The following is a 25,509-nucleotide window of genomic DNA, read 5'->3' as shown; positions in this document are numbered from 1 at the left end:
CTTTCTATAGATAAATTCTAGCGTTACTATATTAGCGTAGTTCAAAAAATTATTAGTTTGACCGTTATTGTACTTTGAAGGTTAAATATTTAAATTTTAGCTGTTTCATTTTTATTTAACTTATCACCTATAATAATATAGTGTAAGAAAATGAAGTAAAATCATAAGTGATCGTTGAAGTTGGTTATTGATCAAGTCACATAAACTATTGCAATTTTCTCAATAAATGTTTTAGTATAACTATATATTATAATGGGGAACCCGGAACTTACTTTTATAATGTAGGTACGTCATGTGTTATAAAAACTCGCAAAGTGAATAAACCATTTAAGAACTAAGACGATACAATACTGTATACCTAATAAGCAACACTGCTGCTTTGTAAAATCAATCGATTCACACAAAATGTGAAACAAGCCAACTACTGGATACGGACATTTTATTTAACAAACAGCAAATCACAGTAAATCTTAGTAAATCGCATGTTTTTTTTATATACATATTATGCCGAATGATTAACATGCAACATTATAATATTATTATGAATTATAATTTACTTATAAGGGGCATAAAAATGAGTGACTACCTACTCTAATGTTTATGTAAGACGAGAAATATTATATACATATTATGTATAATATAATAGTGTTAGCCGTCAAGGAACTGTAAACAACTACAATACGATTGTCTTTGTTTTATTCTTATTATAATTTTGAGACAGCCAGCCAGTTACCATTATAGGTAGGGTTGATAGCCGGTAAGCACATACAAATAATTAAAGCATAAAACATTTAGAACAGGTAGGTACACGATTTTCAGTAAAAAATGTTGTAGGTAGTTGTTTTAATGATACACTTGCATATTATACTTATATACCAATGATATTATTTACTCGCATTTTGATGTTATGGACTTGTGTGTTGTGCTGTTGTGCAAAAGAATAATAATTTAATAATCTCGCATTATAAATAAATTATATTGCTGTAAATTTATTTGCGCGCATAAACATAATTACATTATAATTAATTTGTCGGCATACACGTGTGGCATGACGAAATTGTAATTAGTATGTATAGGCAGGTATAATATGTAAAGAAATGTTATTCCGTTTCCTCAACATTGTAAATTTGAAAATCGATTGTGACGGCGTACGTAAGTTTAGTACCTAAAGGACCATTGGCCAAGCGATGAGGGTTATCTGTGGCGCCACGTAGTCGTTCAAATATGAAGCACAGTATTATTATTTTATAATTTAACGGAAATTCGAAACGCGTGAATATAATACATATATAGAAAGCAAACCGACGAAGATGAACTGCATCCGATCGTTGGGTTTTTGTGGAAATATTCTCGGCCATATTATATTCATATCATTTTTTTCCATTTTAATACGAACTTCGAGTGAAATAAATACAATAATATTGCAGTAAAATATGACAACTGCAACAGCGCGTGTATACTTATAGAGTCCAGTTATAGGTCGGCTTGTACAAGCACTGCGTCGACATTGTACGTTGCCGCGGAGTGTTACATAAAAAGTAATGTAATTAATTATTACAAAAATAAATATATTATTAAGTTGCGCAATATTTGTTTCGTCTAAAGACCATTCAATGATTTTCACTTTTAAACGTTTATAGTAGATAACTATGTACAAGCTGACGTGTTGTTGTATAAGACTTGAGCACGCACACACACACACACACACACACACACACACACACACACACACACGCACGCACGCACGCACGCACGCACACACGTACACACGCACACATCCGCCGATACACTGTAATAACATATATAATAATAATCTATTGCGGTGACATTATTCGTTTAAATAAATATAATAGCATTATGTACACACGGTCGTAAATATTATTATGTACTGCTGACTGTAGTGGTTAGGTTTAAAATTGACGATCGGTCTGGGTCGATATCTATAGAGATCCGCGGGTAGACCGGATACTTATATTGTGTCAAACGGATGTTCGTCAGCCGTTTGGTTTATACCTCTACGTATACTATTTTAACATGCTCTTCGATGATGATTAATCGCTTTTCGCACATCTCATGCGCATCTACTGGTCCGTGAACAGCTAATGGCGACGAATTAAACACCTATTAGTGGTATAAGCCGACATTTTCAGCGTTGTCTGTGCTCTGATATTATCATCCTGAAACCCAACTCAATGCTTAGCGGCTTTAATAGAAGAGATTTTATGACAACCGTATGGTCCATAATCCATATAGACAATTCCCCACGAGACCCGAATAAAGTATTTATAAATATAATAATGATGTATTATCATCGCGCCCATCTCTGTTAGCAATAAAAATGATTTCTTAATTTTTTCGTTCGAATATAATGAATACCCACAATAACAATTATTATAATGTGTAAAATATTAAAAACCATGACGACGATCGTGTAAGACTCAATGACAATATTAGAACCTGATAAACTGCAGATCACTGATTGGCTATATATAAAAAACGCAGCTGCAGACATTTTTAAAGTGATTCGTGCATTGACGTATGCATTAAGTAGCCTGCGATACATTATTGCAATACAAGTAGTTATAACTATAATAATGTATGTGATTATAATATTGAGTTATACGTTTTGTTCCGAGTCATACCGATTCATATTATACATCAAGGTTCGATCGAATGTGCTGTTTTTCTGTTTTATATTCCGCGAGTTGAGTCGGCCAGTTGCAGCTGTTGTAATATTCCGATGGAAAAAAAATCGATGCATAAATCTGTTGTAGAAATGAGTTGTAGGCTGTCCACGTCGACACAGTCGCGGACGAGACACGGCGTAGAATAGCGTCTCGGCGAGAGCGATACAATTAATAAATATGATATTATTATATGATTTCAATAATTTCCGGCTTCTTCCATTATCATAATTATACATCCATCGTCACTGCAATTATAACCATATATTTACCGCGATACCACGACGGTATGCACAACACTATCATCGTAATGTCACTATAATATTATTATTATATGTTTACGATGACGTCAACGACGACGATATGAGTCCAAGACTGTACGGCGACTACCGCTGAACTGTAACGTCACGTTACTAAACTATATAATATTAATATTTTAATTCGCGACATCGCAGTTAGCTTATAATAATATAATATCTTATATCAATAATATATTTTTATCGTAGCTTACATTCTTACAATCGCTACTTACTAAGTCGTGTGTGTATACGCGTCAGTATGCGTGTGTAGAATTTTGAATTATTCGATGACGACGACGACGACGACGATGATAATAATAATAATAATATATATATATATATAGTGTTCCTGGCCCAAAGTCCAATCGACGAGAGACGATGGACGACCGTGGCCGTTCGAAAAACGACATTCTTCGGCACGCAAGTTGCATAATATGATGGTCACGTAGTCGCGTCGACGTCAGGGGTGCTCAAAATACGTAATTTTCGTCCCCCGAATCATCAAGACGCGGAATATCGCGTGTGTGCGGGAAAACCAGCCGATGAAAATGAATGAAAATTGTCAATATTATAATAGTCTGCGATTTTTCTCGCAAACTCGCGCAGAATTACGGCGCCCGTGAACCGTACCACTATACATTATATATATATATATATATATATATATATATATATATATATATATACACATATATAGGTACCTATCTATATGTACTTATTATTATAGTATATATAAAGCTGGTATCTGACTACGGGTGAAAGCGTCGCGTGAAGGTCTTCACGGTTTATATATATATATATATATATGAGTGTCTAGATTTTACACCGGACAATATTATATTATTCACACAGTTATCCGACTGCGGTTTCCCCGCATTCGCACAATTTTCGCATAGCTCCGAGATAAATACGAAAATATTTTAATAATATTTATAATACATTAGGTCGTATTATATTTTATACAGACGTGTAGCCGGCGTATATACACGTACCAATATAATATAGTAGATTTTGTGTACACGTATATATCCCTCCCAACGGGAAAACTGCGTGTTCGGTGTCGCCGCCGGGGTCGCGGCGGTACGGGAAAATCGGACAATACGAATAATATCCACTTGACCCACTTTCGGTGTTTTCCCGGCGCGCGTCTAGAATGGAAATCGTATTTGGTAGGTATTATATTATAGGTCCGCCCGTCATTTGGACACACGTCAGCGGCTGGGCCTCGGCGTTCGGTGACCGAAGTATATAACAATAATATTATGTCATATAATATGCGGACCTATACAACCGCGGTGATGACATATCATATTATGGTTATTAATGTACCACGACTGTCGTGGTGCTGCACAGACCCTGTGTAACCTAACCTAACCTAACCTAACCGACCCGGTGCTCCTAGAAATTATGCCTAGTAATATTCGCCAATCGTAAATCGAACGCTTGTACGCCTAGACGCCTGTAAATAATATTGATGTGCCGCGGTGGAAAAACGTTTCCCGGCCCTGCAGCGATTTGCGATTTGTGTCTGGGCGACTTTCCAACGGATATCACACGGGTGGTCTTATCTCATCAGCTCTGCAGATTCGTTTTCGACGCGTACGTTTTCGCCGACTTTGAAATATATTATTCATCGACATTATTATTCCGATGTGCCGAAAGTCGCGCGAAAACCGCACGCCGGGCGGCAGATTGCGGGTACGCAACTAGCGAGGCTTACGCGTCGTCTTCGCAATACTGTGAGGTTATTCTCACGTGTGTTTGAACCGATCGTTTATCACGTCACGTACCTATCTCGCGCATATAATTTATTATTATCACCGTGAATGTCACGACCTCCCCCTTTACCCTCCCCACCCCAAACCATAACTGAGAACTCGATTTCGATATCCACTCGCACGTCGTATTGTGTATAAAATAATCATTATCCCTACATCGTGGACCGTTTGACCTCTGTGTCTGTCCGCGTCGGGCGTCGACGTCTTCAAGTCGGACCGTGTCTATATCCGGATCACACTTAACAATGAGAGTTTTGGACCCGCGACGGAAAGAGCAAACGAGTTTAAGATGTATTATATAAATCGATTTCTTGTTGGCTTACGCGACGTTCGTTTACGCGTTTATAAGACGGGATTATATTATTCGGAAACGACGCCGGAAACGAGTTATGCGCATAATATGAAATTCGGTTAGCATTCGAGCGTGAGTGTTTTTTTTTCTTTTTTTTTATCGTCATATATAAGAAAGGTTTTCAAAGTGGTTCTAGGAATGTGATTTGTTTTTATGGAGAATTGCTCAATTACGCTCGGTCATAATATAATTATAATGCTATATTATGCACATGTTTGAACACCGTTTAGAAAATAATAAATATTACAATACAATTTGTTATATTATTATATTTTCAATTTTGTAGACGTTTAAGTCGTTTTGTACAAATCTACAAAGCATAGCTGTTCTAAAAATATATAATCTAATATACGTATTTTTTAAAAACATTATACATAAGTAGTAAGTGTAATTATTTATTATGTCAAAGTGTTGAATGACGTACATATCTATACAAAACCTAAAAAACTTACTATAACAAACGCTATTATTTAAAGTTTGTATCAAACAAGACGTTTTGCTTTAGTTTGTAGAACTGGAAATAAATTTATATATATATAAATCAATAATCCCTTTGAAAACCAACGTAAAATGAGGTCGGGGCCCTACACAAAGGCAAGCGTATTTGTCATTATTTCAAGTGTATATGTGCTCGCACGATTGATGAAAATCTTCTCTTCTTAGCCATTGTGCAACTCGATTGTATGAAAATTGTTACTTTTGCAATAAACGGATGTATTTGTCCAACAGTTCGGAAATAGGTTTTTAATTTATCAAACACTGTTATTTCTTCTTTTTTCGTCACAATAAGCAGCTACTCGATCCGATTGAAATCATATAACATTTGAAATTAAATTTATTAATTTGCCTTTAATATAATAATATATTGTTCTCCAAGTACCTACTAATATGGTTATCACTTTATCAGTTAGTCGGTGATATGATAATCACAAATAACGCATTGTATAAAAGTAGGTAGGTCGTATAGATATTAAGTGCCTGTCCTTTTTACCTACTTGATAAGATAATTAACACATTTTATTAAATCAGCTATACAGGGTGATTCTTTTATCAAACAACACTCATTATTTAAAAAAGTATTGACTTTTTTCAATTTTTTTTTTTTTCAAAATTGTAGATTTACACTCTTCTTGAATTGTTTATTATTTTTATATTTTTCACCCTTATATTTATTATATACACCACCATCAACTTTTGATTTTCAAATGGTAACCTATACTTCAAATTTCATAATTTAATAAAGCTATTTTTTAAATTAATTATTACGTTAAAATTTTGAATTTAGCGCTACTAGTTTATGAGTTATAGGTATTTAAAGTTTAGATTGGCAGAGTGGAGTGGTACGGGGTTACCCCGCAAAATGTTTGTCCACTACTCCGCTTGTCTAAACTTTAAATACTTATAACTCATAAACTACTAGTCCTAAATTCGATTTTTATGTATCAAAATTTTTAGAAAAATATTCTGCTTTGGAATATGAAATTAAAAAACTATGTTGCCATTCAAAAAAGTAAAAAACTTAAAAAATGATAAGGATAAAAAATATTTAAAAATATAATTTTTTAATAAAAGCGTTGGTTTTTTAACAACTTGAAACTATGTAAAACAATATTTTGAAAAAAGTTAATACTTTTATAAATAATGAGTGTTGTTTGATAAACGAATCACCCATTATAAACGCTCGACGGTCTATAAAATAATATATTAATATGACTAGGCGTATAACATTATATCATTGTTATCGGTCATATTTTTTCAGACATAAATATAATAGATAGTTCTGTCGAAAGCTCGAAATCTGCAGGGAAGAATCGTGAAATATATCATTATGTTTGCATAATATTTACAATATCCATTGAAAAACTAACCACCGCGGGAACTGGACAGATGGAAACAGTCGCGGCGCTGCGTTGTCAAACCAATGTTTGACACGTTTATTTTATTTTTAACACGTCTTGTGGACTATAATAGTTATCGTAGGTACATAAATTGATTAATGTCGTACTTGTACATATATATATATATATTGAAGTATGTATTTTGACACTAGGCGCAACCCGCGCGGTTTGTGTGCTTTATTCCAAAAAATGACTATAGGTAATTACGACGAGGCGTCAAAAAACAATAACCGTCTTGTGTGCGTATCGTCATCGCGTCGCGTTATAAAGTTATACTATACATTATAACTGCAACACTAATAGTTTACAAGGCGAAACCCTTTGTCGGCGGCGACTGTTGTTGCGCAAAAATGCAGCAGCTGCAGTATACCTATACCCCACAACATGCTCGCGCGAAGACGACAAACGATGACCGCGAAGTTTTCACAGTTCGCACGCACGTGACTTGTTATATTTTGCATATTATTATTATTATATTAGTTTATAACATAATTGTTGTTATGCGCATCTGCATTGTGTCATCTGCAGTGTAAATTTACCTAACCTGAAAACAGCACAAGACGGCGCGCGGCGGAGCTGCACGAAACGGTGTGCAGATGAAAAGCATCGACTTTGCGGGGAAAACAAAGCAAGGAAAAATCACTGGAGTGCTGCCACGGCAACAGATGTAATGACGTTACACACACAATATGAGACGGAGAAAAAAAAACCAATGACGACACGAGAGAGGAAAAAGAGCTTTCGCCATAGATATGTGCAGGCGTGCAGCGTGCCGTTGCCTCGAAACCGAATTATTATCGAATTACCTTCACGGTCACTACGTCCGATAGTACTTTCACTTTTTGCCACCGCCGCCTTCTTTTGAACCTATATATGTATAATATATAACGCATAAGACAGTCGTCCCGGTCGTATGTATATATAAATATAATATTATAATTTAGTTGTTGCGTCTTCTGGCGTAAATTCGTCCGGGAAAATACTATACGTATACTCTGCTCGTACAATATACGTATTATTATTGCACTAATTTATTTTAGATAAAATATTATTATATTATTATAATTTTATCATAAACCTATACGAACTGGCGAGATCCGTATTCGGCGTGGGTTCGACGTCAGGACAGACTTAAATATTAGCCATATCAATGTATTATTGTGATCACACAATATTATATAATACGTTAAAACGTTCCGGTGCTGCAAAAGTCTACGATCGTCTCTATAATTATTTTCACCGAGCGACCGGTGAAAATAACATACGGCGAAAACGCTTAGGTATATTGCGTGCCGTTCTTTCCAAAACTGAACGACGACGTAATAATAATAATAATAATTAATAACATATATCATATTTCGCAGCATCGTGTCTACCGTTCATCACGTAGGTTGTATATCTGTATTACACAATATACATAAATATGTGTATATATATACGTGTATCAAGTGAATATCTATAACATTATGACGTGTGTGTATATATACCGAAAACCCTCAGCGGCACGGTCGAAGTGTCGGCGACCCGTGTCAACGACGCCGCAGAAGGTTATATTATATATACGGCGTCGAAAACAATATTGTGACCGGATATCATTATTACAACAACAACAATAATAGAATATGGTATAGCATCGCAGCAGCGGCCGGCTGTATAATGCATATAGTATACAGCCCGTTCAAAAAGACACTGCAGCTGCAGTCTAGCGGTCGTGCTCGGGAGAGACGATGCTGCACATGCAGTTTTGATCAAGTAATGGTTTTTGACGCGGTTGTGGTCACGGTGATTGCGCGTTCATCTTTAATGCCCTCATATACTGCAGCATGGTGACCAGCGGAAAATACACCGTTTTCGAGTGATCGTTGCAACAGTACTCTGTTGTTTTTCAAGTACTTAATCTTAATCGTTTTGCCAATCACGTCATATTCCATTGGACTGACTCAAGTTTGAAGAAACCATAACCCTCTCCCCTGCATTACGGTATGGGCCATAGAGTGTGAGTGATGCATTCTCCGGACGCTTATCTTATGGTAAACGGACAGACACTTGAATGGAGTTATCATCATGAAACTGGCAACTTCAGAGGTGATCGTCGTGGTATGGCTGACTTGATGCAAAATAAAACAAACAGTAATCTACCACACACACGCAAAGAAAATCGTTTTGATTTAATAATATTAATCGTACATGGCGTGTTAAAAAAACGACCGTCGACCAACTTGAATCACGTCACATCGTATGCGAATATTATAAAGCATGCACGCATGATGTCGTTAACTCCCGAAAATATTATATTGACCGTTGTTGGGGCTGCAATGAGCGTTTTTTGATGGGAGAGGCATGACACGCCATGGAATAAAAGCGAAGACGGCCGAATGTCAGACTTGGCGGCGGCGCTCTGTCCGAATATTTACGAGCGCATAATATAACTGCGATATTATTATATTACAGTCGTTCGTGATATTGTTGCGCTGTAATCATCGAACCGTAAACGAAAGCTATTAGAAAAAAATTTTTTTTTTAAAGTCCGAAAAATATTGTTTACAATTTTATTATAACATGTATGCCAACATCTAGTTTTTATGTCGGAAAATAATGACATAAGTTCTCCTTTCGATCGACGATCGACTTGACGATGCCCACGTGGCACAAATTTCGTATTATATATTTCCACGAACTCGACGGATTATGCATCAATAAGTATTATTATATAATCATTTCTATTGACGTACGATGAACCTGTCGCCGATACGAACTGTGCGAACCGCGATGATAATAATATATTACCTAACGAATTATTTCTTTTCGACAAAAACAAAAAAAAACCGTCCGGCGTTACGATTTTCGGGGGTCATCAACCAGCCAACTATGTTATGATTTATAATTTTTCCGTGTAAACATGTTTTGGAGTCGGACAAACCTCCGACCATGGCGACCGTCGACCATTCACCGCCGTCGCCGCCGTCGTAGTCTTATATGATCAGGTTGGTAGTTTTATTATTTGGTTTTTTACGATTATATTTTGTGTCTTCCACGATGGTTATCAAGATAATATATAATTTCAGTAAAATGAACGAACCAATCGATGACAATAATCGAAAGTACTCGTACAAACACAAATAATGCATAGCTTTCGCTAAAAATAAAATCGAAATAAACAAAATAGAATATTAAAAACACTAGAGCATTCGGAAACAAACACATTTTAATAATACTTTTCTAGTGTATAATTTTGCTTTCGAAAGTCACATGAATAAACTATAAAATAAATAATAAATTTGTGTATATTCAAACTCAGCGAGTCAAAATTTAGTTAAAATACCGACGTCGAACTTAATACACACTGCATTTTTCGCCTGAAAATAATTAGTCATGCACGGTTACAATTTTTTTTTTTTTAAGTATTATTGTCAAGCATAGAATATAAGAAAAAAACAGAATAAGAATGAATAGAAGTATTTTTATTTTCTGAAATAGCTTTTTAAATTTCGTAGTGTTTCGGTATCAAAAAAAGTAAAATAAATTGATATTGTCAAGATAATAATATGATATTAATTGCATTGGTTAAATTTCACTGAATATGAGACTTCAATAACACTGTTTTACATTGTACCTACCTAGCTATTATAGTAGTCATATGGTTCGCTAAAGTCACTAAAGCCTTTTCTATTTAATACTACGTTGAGTACTCCATCAAATTCTCAGGAAACCTCTTGTGATTGCACCGATACGTTTTTTTTTTTTGAAAAAAATATGTTTAGGTGTTACCTCCGTTTACTATTGAGACTTTAAACCAAAACGATACTTGTTTTTATACAACACAAAAAATTATTTTCTGTATACGATAATTAATTGAAAACGTATTTGATCAACCAGAATGAATATTCAATCCTGCAAGGATAAAACAGTATTATCCGCGATGGTTTTATACGCAGGAGTACATTATTGTTTGAAATTTATCCGACTGCTACGAATACGGATGCAGATGTTTTGTAGGCACAATATTGTATTAAATTTTACCCATTTAATTCGGTCATTCACTAAAATATAACATAATTTAAGTAGGTACATTATTATAATATTGTGTGCCAATCACTATATAGGTAGGTATAATAATATTAAGAATAATGTCGAAAACACCTATTTACTTATGACTGCTGGAAAAGCGTATAGAATTTTGAAAACAAGGAGTTAAAAAGATAAAATTACCCGTATAATAATTTTATTGACCCTGACCCTGTCGTAATGCACGGTATCTAGTTATTCGCATTCTCTCTTTCCTCTCTCTCGCTCTCTCTATGTCTCTCTCTCTCTCTCTCTCTCGCTGTATAATATATACATATAATTGGTTGAGTTAGGCTATGTATAATGTTGTAGTTGTACCATAATTGTACTGTATATTATAATCTAAACATGTTACGTGTTTGTCTTCAGTTGTTTATTTAGGTGTCATTCGAAACGTAATGTACTTCAATAAACAAAAAATAAACCATTTCGATTAAATAACAATATAATAAGTATATATATTTTAATTATTTATTTATAGCGTACGCAATAGAAATTAGTTTTAGAAAACATTTTAATTGTTTCTATGGAACTTTGAGTAACGGTCATAAAAACATTCTTAAAAGTTATAAATATACCATGTAAGCAATGAACATTTAATACAATAATGTATAATAATATATTGTGTATTGTTAGTAATTAAGTTTCTGTATAATATATTATAATATGTATAATATATATTATACGTGTAAACTCGAACACTTAATTTGTACATACATGTTCAAATAAATTAAAAAATTAATTAACGTCAACATTTATCATTGACAAAATGTTTAGGATTATTGAAAAACCGACCAAAAATTAATACTTCAACGTGGTTCAATCATTAAACTATTATTGTATTAGTTTGCCACGAGGAAATGCTTATACATTTTAGTCTGACGTAAATCAAAAGTAATCATTTACATATTATTATTATTATTGTTAATCAAATTCGATGACGTATTGAAAATTACCGTGTATAATGTCCATTACGTTTAACTCTTAAGGTAGGTATATAAAAATAATAAATCATAAAACCATATACATTATGACATCTATTGTAATATATGTCCTCATCTGTATTTATTTTTATATTTAGTGTGGTTCTGTACAACGAAGGTTATTTATTATCTCTTCGGATTAAAACATTCCTTTGGTTTATATTTAATTAAACGTTGTTCAGTTTGTCTCCCGACAATATTACAAAATTCATCAGCTACATACTTATGTTGCTTAATGTATAGGTATACAAATACAACAATATACTTTTGTTTTTAAAATATAGTAAATATTGCGAAAGTGCCTCATCCTTATATTCTTTTAGGATTTTGAACACAGTATTTACTTATACATTAAAGTATGTCGTACAACCTTAATATTTTTTACACGTTTAATTATCTTACATATAAGTGGTATATTTTAGTTACCTGGTATGGGAATGAAATAATATGAATACAGCATTTATATTTTTAATATCTACGTTATTACCCCGATCGTTTATTAAAATAATATCTCTAACCTTCAAGTTATATTATTATTTTCAGTCTCATGTTATCGTAAAATAACCTTACAATAATATGCTTGCAAATAACTCGTTAAATTTTCTCGCACGTTTAATGTTAGCATCGGTATTGATTTTTGCATGATAATTTTTTTTTTTTTATATATATAATTAATAAAGTCAATAAATATATATACATTACATTTAAAATTAGAAATCAAAATTGTAATGTCAGCTTCAATTCGATTTGACTAATTTAAAAATTACAAATTAAAAAAACACAGCAGTCGATATTATGACTTGAACGTAAATGTCTTAAACGATGTGATTAAAAAGTCGACTTGCTGTTACACAGCAAAATATAAAACAAATAAAATTACTTAATGTTTTTCTATACACATTAAATACTATCATTATAATAATAAAATAGTAAGTACATCTTTATGTATAAAATAAGCAACAAAATATTAAGAAAATCTGCAGTAGACGATTTCATAGACATCCTGTTTCAGAAAGCAATTATTATTATTTTTATTTTAAGAGATACCTATAGTCATAATGTCAATATAGACAACTAAACTTTTAGGTGTTAAGTAAAATAAATTGATGACTATAGTATACCATGTTGTATGAAGTCGACGAAAGTATATAAAAAAAAACCACTAAAATAAATGAAGGTTTTAGCTAATGTAGATTTATAATCAATAAAAACGTGTTTATTATTTAGGGCAATCAGCAAATGGTTAAGGCAATTATATAATAGAATAATATTTATATATTATGTTACTCAAAGAGTATTATAATTAAATCAAAACAAGCAAGGACGCTCTAAGTTATAATTATTTTATTTTTTTCAAATAAATTTTAATGTTTGTATAATGTGTTAAAAATTTGATCATACGTGAACACATCATTATAGAAAATACTGACATATACCTACAAGTAAAAGATGAAACGGGTAGAAGAAATTGTAAAAATAATTTTCGTCTACTGACCTACATTATAATTGTTATGTTTTTTTGTTTTTAATGTTAGATACACACACATAACATTTTAGAGAATAGTGATTCACGGAAAATATTAACGTGATTTGTGTCGTTTAAACGAAGAAATGCATTCAACTGAGCATTTAATACAATATCAAAATCTCAAATCCTTAATGTCTAATAAGTATATTGATGGGTATGTAAAAATTAATTTAAAAAAATATAAGTAGATTCGAAAATAGTAAACAGAACGTTTTGTTTTTAAACGTAACCTCGGTTGGACAACTTATAGCGTTACGTTATAGTCAACATACATATTATATACATTTAATATGATAAGTCAAGCATAATAATTTGTTGACATTTTTAGGTAAAACAGTGTTTTCTCGGGCTGATCGGTGATTGATAAATATGTATTCGATTACATATTTTATGAATGATTACATCAGTTATGAATAATCTACGAAGGTCGTTTTATAGTGATTTCAAATCATAACAACTATACTCATGATACTTTTTATTTTTTATTTTTAAACCGTGTGTATAATAAAATAGCATACCTACATATATATATATATACCTTACATATTATTATTATAGGTATAAACATTGTACAATCATTAATAGTTATGGAACATATTATATTTATTTCAAATACTGCGTACATAATATATGATGTGTGCACAACATGACATAATATGTATCTACCTACACAGGTCCTCATTTGTTATTTCCAACTAACATAAAACGCTGACAATATTGATTTGGTCGGTCACACGTTTTATGTCTTTCGTGATATCCATTTCATCAACACTGTATGTTGATGTACACATTCGCTACAGGACTAATAAGTTGATTTCCGTACATTTTTAAATACACTTAAATCATAGACTCAGATACGTCATAAGACAAAATATGGTCATATTATTATGTGGTCGACACAAATCATACCGGCACAGGAGATATTCCTATAACGATTTCTAACGAATGCAATTTGTTCTCGAGGTAAAGCTTGTTATTTTTAATTTTTTTACACAATATTATCAATACATTTTTTTTTTTTTTTAACTATAATTAATCTTTTATAATAATAATTGTGGCCAAAAACTCAACAGTTTTTAGCGCTTCCACTGAAAAACCTTGTGTATCGATAACTTGAATTAAAAACAAATTTATACGTATCAAAAGTTCGTATGGAATTGTATGCTGTAATATGCGTTTGACGACGTCGTACGTATATATGTATATATTGGCGAAGATAATGCAGCGTGTGTCTAACAGGAAATAAATGAAACATTTAATTTAAACGCTTGTTCATATCCATTATTGATTGAATTTGTAATTTATGGTTGATTGTCAATGTCCAGTCCACAATACGTACTTTATTAGTTTTTAGAAAAACATGTACTGAAATTTCATTATCATACGGATTGCCATAATATGTATATAGTAAAACCAACGTAAACATTTTCTCAACACAAATCATAGAGGTAGGCGATTAGATAAAAAATGAATGGCAATATCTCATTCCTTCTAAAAACGAGAAGAAAAAAAAATTGACAGTGAAAATGATAAAATATACGATTTTTCCTACACGGGTTTCTACAAAATAATAATAATACACTCAAATCTGATAAATACGATAAATATTACGTAATCTCTAAAATGTGCTTTTATATGGGAAATCCGAAATACATTTTTTTTTCTATGAACTCGCCATGTTTAACAAATCACCCACATTTTTCACCACTGAAAGCTGCATATACTCGGTTAATTTATTATATATTATATTATTATGTAGTGGGATACAGATCTGGACTTGGTTGGTGACAGATTTTTATTAACTTTAATAAAGATAAACATCACAACGTTAGTTGGAGTTTCTGGAAGTGCAATTTTTTATGACAGTATTTCGAAGATGAATCGGATCTTATGAAGAAAATAGAATATACATATTATTATTAAGTAGGTACCGAATCAATATAATATGAAGAAAAATCAAAATAACTAGGTATAATAGGTTAACCACATCAAATTACGTAATGTATCATCCAATAGCCAAAAATCAACCAGTGACTCACAATATCGTGAAGTTAATTTTTTTAATATCTTTACCATTTATTTTATTATATTAATCAACATGATATATTAATTGTTGTTGATTATGTTTATAATTATAACTAATGAAATCCATTAGTTATATTCGATTCTAAAGATTCCATAATTACATGATATTATTATTGTTATAATTTTATATTATCTGAATCATTGGCAGGCATAAAAGCATAATATTATGTTACTTATTAAATACCATTATTCTCCTTCCTATCAAATAAACTGTTAAGGTTTCGGTTTCGCTATCTTTTTTATCCTTTCACTTACGTTCACTTTTTCGTTTTGTCGTTTAGTTTTGTACCGTCTTCCGTTATCAAATGACATATATTACCTACATATTTTAATCAAATGAACGAGCACTACATATTAGGTGATCATGGCTAGAGTTTTGTGTTCAGTTTAAATTTTTAAAATTCAGTTAAGTCAATATGGATATTGTTAAATAATTTATTGTTATTTTTAAGCATCTTACAGTATTATATATTAATGTATTAATTAAAACAAATAAATTGCCATGGTATACCTAATGTGCACTTAAAATAAACATAATTATATGTTATGAATTTATGATGAAAATGTACATTGATCACAATCAGATAAACATATTATTTCAAGTTGCAATTTATAGTTACGACACTTTATATGAGATCTGACCTTCAGAACTGTATACTAACCACCATAATTGCCCAAACGAAGACCTATTTTTTAAGACCAAACTACCGATCACAGATAATTGGAAAATTTTATATAAAATGATTTAAAAGTTAAAATGGATCTTATAATACTTTTACTAAAATAATTAAACTATTGAGCTATATTCATTGTGAGATTGTAATTTTTCAATGTTTATGGCATAAATATTATTAGTTATAATATTTAACTTTTATCTTATTATTATGGGTACTGAAATAAATCTCGTGGTGTTATGCTTACCATTAAGTGCATTTTAAGTATTGTTTAATTTAATTTTTTTATTCGATGAATTTAAATAAAAATTTCAAATAATATATGATCAATGGAAACTGATAAGAAAAAAATAAGACTCGTATTTTCGTTTAATTATATTTCATGATAAAAGAAAATACCATAGAAAAGTTATGCACAATTTGACTATTGTTGTTGAATGTTTGTATTGTTAAGAGTTGACCTTGACATAGATAAGTAGTCAATCAGCTTCCGGTGATGGGTATATAATAAAATATAGCAATAGATTGTCAACTGAAAAGTTGGATTTATTACGTCTCTTATCGACATTTTTCGACGGTTCAAATTCTCATTAAAGCCATTGGTATGTTTCAGACGCATCATGTTTGGCCATGTGCGTAATGAGCTTATTATTTCGCATCGCTATAGTTTGCCAAAAAATAACATAATAGAATAATATCATTATGTATTCGAATGAAAGTCGTAGATGACTGAATAGTTTAATGTGACGCCGAACGACGAGAGTTGATAGAATATTAATATTGTATAAATAAAACATCAAATTATTATTATTATTTTTTTTTTTTTTTTGCTAGCAAAATAATGTAACCACGGATAGTTGGTATCATTATTAGTAGTCACCTACCAACCGATAGGAGAAAAAAATTAAAAAATAACATTGAGCCGTAAAATTACTAGTGTAGGCAACTTTGTATGAACATATGTATTAGTAGTTATCTAGTCACGAGGAGTAATTGTTTTTTCGTTTTCGGACAATCTAAGGCATTCGTTGGGGGCTCACAAAACGTGAACGGTAAAACACGTCGAACATCAAATTCGAATAAAATAATATAGTCAAAAACACTACATTTTTCCTTTATCATATTATATTTTATTTAATTGCTACGAGTGATGTGACGTATTATATGTAAACGTACCTACGTAAGAAACGCGCCACGCATTATTATCTATTATTATTATTATTATAATTATTATTGTTAATCGACGTGTTTAGCACACGCTATGAAAAAAAAAAAAACTATTTATAAAAAACGATCAGGTCTCACGGCCGACACCCCGAAACCAGCTTTCCCGACGGCCGGCGTGGAGACTGCATCAGTGGCGATGGCGGTGGGAGCGCTCGTCGTCCGTGGCGTAACAAACCGGTATTCCGGTGGTTGTCCCCTTTTGCCAGTCGCCACTGGCTATTGCTCGCACGGCCGCCGCTGCCACCGTCGATTTCTTCTTCGGTTGCGTAACCACGGTTAGGTTATAGCCACTGTGTACGGTCGTAACATTGCGTGTGAAACGGAGGAAAGAAAAAGAGAAGAAAAAAAATCTATTTCACGTAAACAGTATCATATCAATCTACTGTTTACGGCTGGTGTGCGGCCAAATGACAACGGTCGAAAAATAACTATTGGACGACACACGTCGTATTTATAATGATATTATTTTGTACGGTATATACATCCTCCGAAGATGTCACCACGAAGGTTTCGAGCCGCCAGTGGTTGTCTTACAATGACAATCGTATAGCAAAAATAAAATAAAAATAATTTGTACGCCGACACGATAAGACTGCGGTCGGCGACTGGAGAGTGACGACGACCGAGTCACTACTGCAGTTTCCTCAAATCGATCTAAACCGTTCCCCTGCACCAACACGTATGATATTGAGCAGTTTCAAATTCGAGGGACCGTCGCCCCCTCTTCCGGCACTCGTCTATATATCACTGACAGTGCGTATAGACTTGAACGACCGGCGACGACGCGAAAAAAGCGTTTGTCACAAAGGGGACTTTATAGGAGTAGCACAAGCACGGTGACACGTTCTCGAAACGGTATAATATGACCTAGTGACCTATCGTTTATTTCCCTGACCTTCCTAATACACGGAATACTCCGATGGGTGCTGTTGGTCTGTAATTGTAGACGGAGTGATGTATGAGTGTGTTGTATGTACTCACGTGAGGCTCGAGCTCCAGCTGAACATCTTCCGTATCTTATCCTTGTCGTCCATGTTTTCGTCGTCGTCGTTTTCGTCGTATATGTGTAGCAAACCTTAGCGACTCGCGTGTCGACCACAAATTAACTTACGAGTAATATATATATATATATATTTTAATATAGGAGAGAAAAACCGAAAATACCGAAAGTTAATTTAAGAATAAAAAAATAAAAACAGGAGAAAAACTAATTATTACAATAATGTTTTTTAACGTCGCGTGCGGACGTGTTTCCGACGTTATAAATATTGTTATATTTTAATTATTGTTTTACGTTTCGACGCGAACGCACACTGCATTCACGCTCACACTGCACGAGTCACCGACGCGACGGTAGTGAAACGATTGTGCAGACTTGTCCGCTGCCACCTCCGCCGCCGCCGTCCACAGGTTGCAGCGAGTTGGTTCCGGAAGAATAACATATAATAATAATAATAATATAAAACAAGAGGCGCTATACGAGTTTGGCGAACGCGCTATATTATTCGCACGCGTAACAATGTTTATCGGTGTGTGTGTGTGTGTGAGCGTGTTTAAGTCGTCGTAAATTGTGTGTGTGTGTGTGTGTGTGTGTGTGTGTGTGTGTGTGTGTGTGTGTGTGTGTGTGTGTGTGTGTGTGTGTGTGTGTGTGTGTGTGTGTGTGGTGGGTCTCGAGCTCGTTTTCACTCTTCGTGTGGTGGGACCGTCCTCCGACCATCGCGGGTACGTGCGCGCGCGTTCGCCCAGGAAGGTCGACCGGGTGTACCGGTTCACGTGCGACATTCCTACGACGACATTCGACGATGGTCCTACATAATAGTAATATTAATAACTAATAATAATAATAATAATAATAATAGTAATAATAGTAATAATAGTAATAATAGTAATAATGCGCGTTCGCTTTTTTTTTCTTTTCATTCTTTCTCTTTTATCACAAACGACTGGTACCTAGGTGCTATATAATAATATCATCATCGAAGTCGTAACATCCGATATCCGAGCTGCAGTATACGCGTTAGAATGTCTCTTATTCTTCTTTGTAATAATACACACAATATTATTATATGCCTATCTATTTAATATATATATATGTTATCGTCGTCATAATAATAATATCGTAAGTACGACTTTACGCGATCTCCGGCGACCGTTGCGAATCGGTTCGGTAATATTATAATGATATTACGAATATAAACACGTTTGAAATCGTAATTACAATACCTATTAAATATTAATCATAACATGATACAATGCATTAATGACAACGAAATGATCACAAGTTTTAAATAAAATAACGACCATTTGAGCTAAGAATTTTCTCATTTTAGTTTTTTTTTTTTTTTAACGAGATGTTTTTGATACATACGAATATGAGGGTGCTAATACTGCTAATACCCACAAGCACCCTTCCTATTTGCCCCTATGATAGAAACATAAGAAATCAAAATGCTCAGATACCACTGCAGATAAGCATAATATTATATTACATTATGTCATCACCCTTTTTAAGCTGGTCTTAAAGTGCAGGTTAGAGTTATTGTTGTACAGATGCAAGCTGCCTAATACGAGTATTTTTGTAATATAGTTTTGGAATCATTTATTCATTTATCGTAAACAAATTGATAAATTCATTCTCTCGAACAAATGATATTGTTTTTCAGCTAGCATGCTATAACATCAATACTTTAATATTATATTATTATATAACTACTAAGAGCTATTTTAGAGTAGGTAGTCTGTTGTTTTATACCTATATACTTTACGTAACTCCACGTCGATATTGTAATGATAATATTATATAGCTGAATATGATTATAACTCGCGAACCTTCCGGCTTCCACCGACCAAAAATCAACAGATTTAACAATAGGTACAACACATATGCTGTGTGGTATGAACCTAATGCGAGCTGGGCAAAAGTTCGCGGTAGGTAAAGTCCGGTGAGGATATATATAATTATCGATTCTCTTAAACTTTCGACGTTTTAGATTTTCAACGAAAATAATCAAACCACTCGTGTTTATATCGATACACGGATCATATAATTACGATCGATACTGCAGGACGGTGGTTAATAACTGATGATATTATATTAGTGGCGTTCGAAAAGCGTACACTCGACGGAACTCTAAGAAAACGTTATGAGTTGTTGGTAAAATTAATATAAATTATTGGAAGCTTTAATTATTTATCACGCATAAAGCTACGAAAATATGCGGAAGGTATTTCAAGTTTTACAATTATATTCAATTTTAACTGACGTGAAATTAGAAAACGAGACATCACCATTATTGAAACCTTAAATCTCTGAAGAAAAAATGTTTGATACACCAATTTTAAAATGGTAGGAATATTATATCAGCTGATAACAGCATACAGGTAGCTTTGCAGAATTACTGCCACGATACAGTCCTCACTTCACTCAGATTTAATATTATTATATAATTATTCATCAAATTTCTCTTTTATAACGTTCAGAAGTCTCAAATACTCGCTATCGTTTACTCGGTATTCATTAGGGGTATGTGACCGGTTTCCTCCAAAGTGACCATCACCTGTCAAAGGTTATACCTATTTTGAATTCAGTAAAAAAATAAATATTATCTTGTACATATATGTCGAGAATCTCTAAACCAAAATCCGTAAATAATTGTAACGATACGATACAAGCGCCTCACCTCACCTCACCACATTGCGTTTAGTCTCTGAATCATAATATTAAAATCACAAATTTAGCGGCGTATAAGTATATATTAGATTATAAATTAAACCACATAAAAAATAAGAAATTGTAAACATATAGGTAATATTGTTAATTACAAATCGTATTTTACGAAAATAAGACCTTGTTTCGTAGCACTTCCATTGTGTACCGCTATTTTGAGATGTATTGCCTACATATATGATGTGTATAGCCATAAAAAAAAATTATATGAACACGGTTACACGCTATTAGTTCAATGTTTTCGGACATTATGCAATAAAAGCGCGAGCAACACGGTTATTATTAATAAATTCGAAAATTAAAAAATGTACAATGAAGCTTTCGTCAGCATCTACTGGAACATTCTCAATAACCGGAAGCGTTGAACAATAAGAGACATGAGAAATCCTCAAAAAATATCTAAAATAATAAATTAGTTTTTAATAAAAATCCGAGTATAATCTTTATTGACATGGTGAAAACGGTCGAGGATCGTAATAAAAGGAAAACGGAAACATTTTACTAGAGAATTAAACACTATTATTCAATGATGCGTTTAAAATATCGTTATTATAATTTGATCGAATTTCAGACGTAGGAAATAAATCATGATCTCATTTAAAACTATTTTATATCAGAGAAAGAGAGAGAGAGAGATGATGTGTAAATATTTCATTTATATATAATAGGTAGGTCAACCTATATGGTTTTAACTTTTGCTTTTTACAAATTAAAGATAATTTATTATTATCTACTCATCCGTACAAATATCATGTTAAAATGAAGCGTCACACTACTACAGAGTCGGCTATTGTACACTAAGCCATCGTGCAACATGAGGACTTTCTGACAATATTCTTATTTTAGTCAACTACCATTAAAATAAATCGAATTCAATTGCTGCGAAATCATCTGAGGTAAAACAAAAAAAAAAAACAAAAAAAATGTTCAATCACAAATATAATTACAATAACTTTATTAATTCGCACACAATATCGCAATCGTCAAACTTTTTACGTCCGCGTCAGTGGTGTAATCACGATGAGATTCATATAAGAATAATATCGTTGTAATTGGTTTACTTAAAACTCGCAATGAAAAAATAATTTTCATAACACCAAAGTCTACGTTGTTGTTAAAAAAAAAAAATAAGAATTCCGCATACATTCCCGAACAATCGCAGCTGCTCAGTGTTTCTCGCAGTAATATTATTAAATGTCAAAGCAAATGTGGGATTAAAACAATTTCTGCAGTTATGCAATACGCCTGCAGCTATTTGCCATCACTTACCTATTTTGATATAATTTTGAATTAAATTCGTGACGTGTACTTACACTGCGAATCAAAAAACTGCCGTGCTCGCACTGTGTTAAATATTTTACGTAATTGAGCAAAATACAGGACAAACGAAAAACTCTTGTTACTCCATCATCATAATAATATTTCGTTTTAAACATTTCGCGACATAAACATTACATTTAACACATGACATGAATAAAATCACAATACTATTCACTGTTATAATATAATATTATTATCATTATTATTATTATATTATGGTAAAACGGTCGTTGATATAATTTTACTGTAATATTTTGCCGGTAAGAATTTTTTAGCGCATCGCTCTATGACTAATTTTATTTCTCGTTAATTTGTTCGGGTATAATATGTTATCTATATTATAGTGAACACGACGAATTAATTCTTATCGCGATTACAATAGTTTTGTATGTTTCAGTTATATTTTCAGTGTAGCACCAGTGAACACTGCAACAGTGCGATGTAGTATATAGTTCTGTCCTAACAATCAGTGTTGGTAGGTACTTTATAAGATAAACTCCCGCGGGCTACGATTGACCTATTGGTCGGATCTATTTACATGTTATATAATAACGTGTAAACGATTTAATTCAGTAATTCGTTAGCGTTCGAAGAACTAATTTCAACGATGTTAAGTTTGACAAATCGTGATGGTAATTATTATTAATGATCGCGCTCGAGTGCGACAACTAAACGGTCGCATATTATATTATTTGCACGCGAGAGATAAAATATAATAAGTGCCTATGCGATTGTTGGTATTAAATTTTGCATGTTTTCAACTCTTCCGATTTCGGTGTACAGAAGTTTTTTTGTTTTACGTCAAGGACTGTTCTGGTTTTCAACCATCAAATCATTTTTCTGACGCGTTATCAGTTACGACATACGACAATGCTTATTACTTACATCATAATATAGTAATATATATAGTACCTGACCTATGTATGAGTCGTATACTGCAGCTACGACTGAGCTATTAAAGTCGAGAAAGTCTGCTGTTCAGCAGCTAGTAGCGGTTAATGCAGTTTGCGGTGATTATGTATAATAATATCACTTTTCTGAGGTAACTTTCGTAACGTCTCCTATACTTATTGTCAATAAAATAAAATAAAAAAGCGGGTAAGTGGACGTCGCTCTGCAGTACAGTAGGTTACAAGTGGGGTGGTATTAAATTTGAATTCAATGATGTAATATCATTGTATGCGAAAAACGATTCCAAGCGGAGACGGTTTATCAGTCTAGGATATGTTATACTGTATTAATAATTAATAGTATTGTTATAATTTCAAAAAAAAAAAAAAAAACGTCGTCTGCAATTATTTATATTATAAAATCGTGAGATCGTACGTTTTGTTCTCCTTTAACCACTTTTATTTCGAGTACCGTTTCGAAAATCAAAAAATGACATCTTTAAAGTACCAGCTCAAGAACATTAACTTTCAGAAAAGATGCTACACTTGATACTTTTGAGCAAATTTAGAGGGAGAAAAAGTGTTTACAGAATAAAAAAGAAAAAGAAATAAACATCATTGTAAAACTAATACATTCTTAGCTCTGCTCAGGATCTAAAATTGCAACAAAAAAAATGTGTGAATTTAACTTTTCGTTACCTACATTACGTACGTATATAGCGTAATGTGTAATATAATACCATGAAGTTTAAATTTTATCATTTCAGCGGTTACCAATAACACACAATAATAATACGAGAATATAAAAACTAAATTATTCATTGTTGCGTTTTCTCGCGACAATTGTTTAACGTAATCATTGTTTTTTGTGAGTTCAAAAAAACAACTGTGCCAATTAAAGGTTATTCACTAATTAAAGATTTAAGGTTATATTATACGTGTATTATATATTATTATTTCGTGTTTTTAAGTATAATATTTCATTCATTCAATTTTTAATTTTACAGCAAGCACCTTTGTCCTATTATTATGTGTTTTTTATACGTTTCTATTATCTCGCGTGCGTTGTAACTCGAGAAAAGGTAAAATAATATTATACAGTCAATGTTAAATAATCTCGTTTCAAGTTGGTTTTAGAAAAATCAAACGATGATGACACGTATAGTAAGTTTTATATTTAACGAAAATAAAATATGACGTAGTGCTGCAGTTGTATATTAGAAAAAAAAAAACAATAAAAACTACATAATCTTATACTGAGGTATGTCATTTATTTATTAAAATATAGACAAACAAAATAACTGAACGGTTTTTTACTCGGATTTTAGTCTATACATTATGTATTATGATGCAGGCTTACTATGTGCTTTGAAATAAAAAATACAAAAAAAAATGTTTTCAATACTCATGGCAGATGATGCCTATATTATTATAACCTACTACGAACACCGATGCCTCGAGAATATTACAAATATTGCTCGTGGACTAAAATATTAGTGGTTGAATAAGCCTTGATTATTGCGACTCGACTTTTTCTTCTATTGTCCCCATACAGATATAATATGGGCCAATAATATTATCATTAATTAACCGCCAAAGTGCTATACCTCTATATCTGTGTGCGTTTATGAAAGTTTTTTCTTAAAAATTAAAATAGGTTAATTGCGCATTTACTCTTTTTTTCAGACTAATAACTCAACCATTAATTACCAACGGTCGTATATATACATAATATTATTTCACTCTTAGTGTCTGTGGATAGTGCGTTAAATGTGTTTTGTTAAACTTTTGTTTGAAATTATCATTTTCTGTCAAACAACAATCTTGTACAAACAAACGCGTGAAAGTCAATGTCCGTATACCTCTAACTCACAAAAAAATGCAATGTCACCTGATAGGATAAAAATTTAGAACTTATTACCTGTAGATAATTTGTTTAGATCATAATATTATATAGTAAACAAATAATCTTAATTCATTAAATTTCATTCCCGCACAA

The 25,509-nt window shown here is 32.5% G+C and overlaps 1 protein-coding gene across 1 annotated transcript in view; it reads right to left on the bottom strand.

Moving 5' to 3' along the window:
- snu (ABC-type transporter snustorr) overlaps positions 1–18,944 on the bottom strand; it is a 46,822-nt gene extending 27,878 nt beyond the window's left edge. Inside the window, exon 1 of the mRNA XM_015519171.2 lies at positions 18,555–18,944. Coding sequence (XP_015374657.2) covers positions 18,555–18,607 — 53 coding nt within the window. The 5' untranslated portion in view covers positions 18,608–18,944. The remainder of the gene's footprint in view (positions 1–18,554) is intronic.
- Positions 18,945–25,509: the final 6,565 nt, after the last annotated feature.

The sequence above is a fragment of the Diuraphis noxia genome, unplaced genomic scaffold, assembly GCF_037042655.1.
Source record: "Diuraphis noxia isolate RWA-SAM2 unplaced genomic scaffold, SU_Dnox_SAM2 contig0005, whole genome shotgun sequence".
NCBI classification, from domain to species: Eukaryota; Metazoa; Arthropoda; class Insecta; order Hemiptera; family Aphididae; genus Diuraphis; species Diuraphis noxia.
Note: the sequence above shows the minus strand (reverse complement) of the source record. Positions and strands in the feature narration are given on the sequence as shown.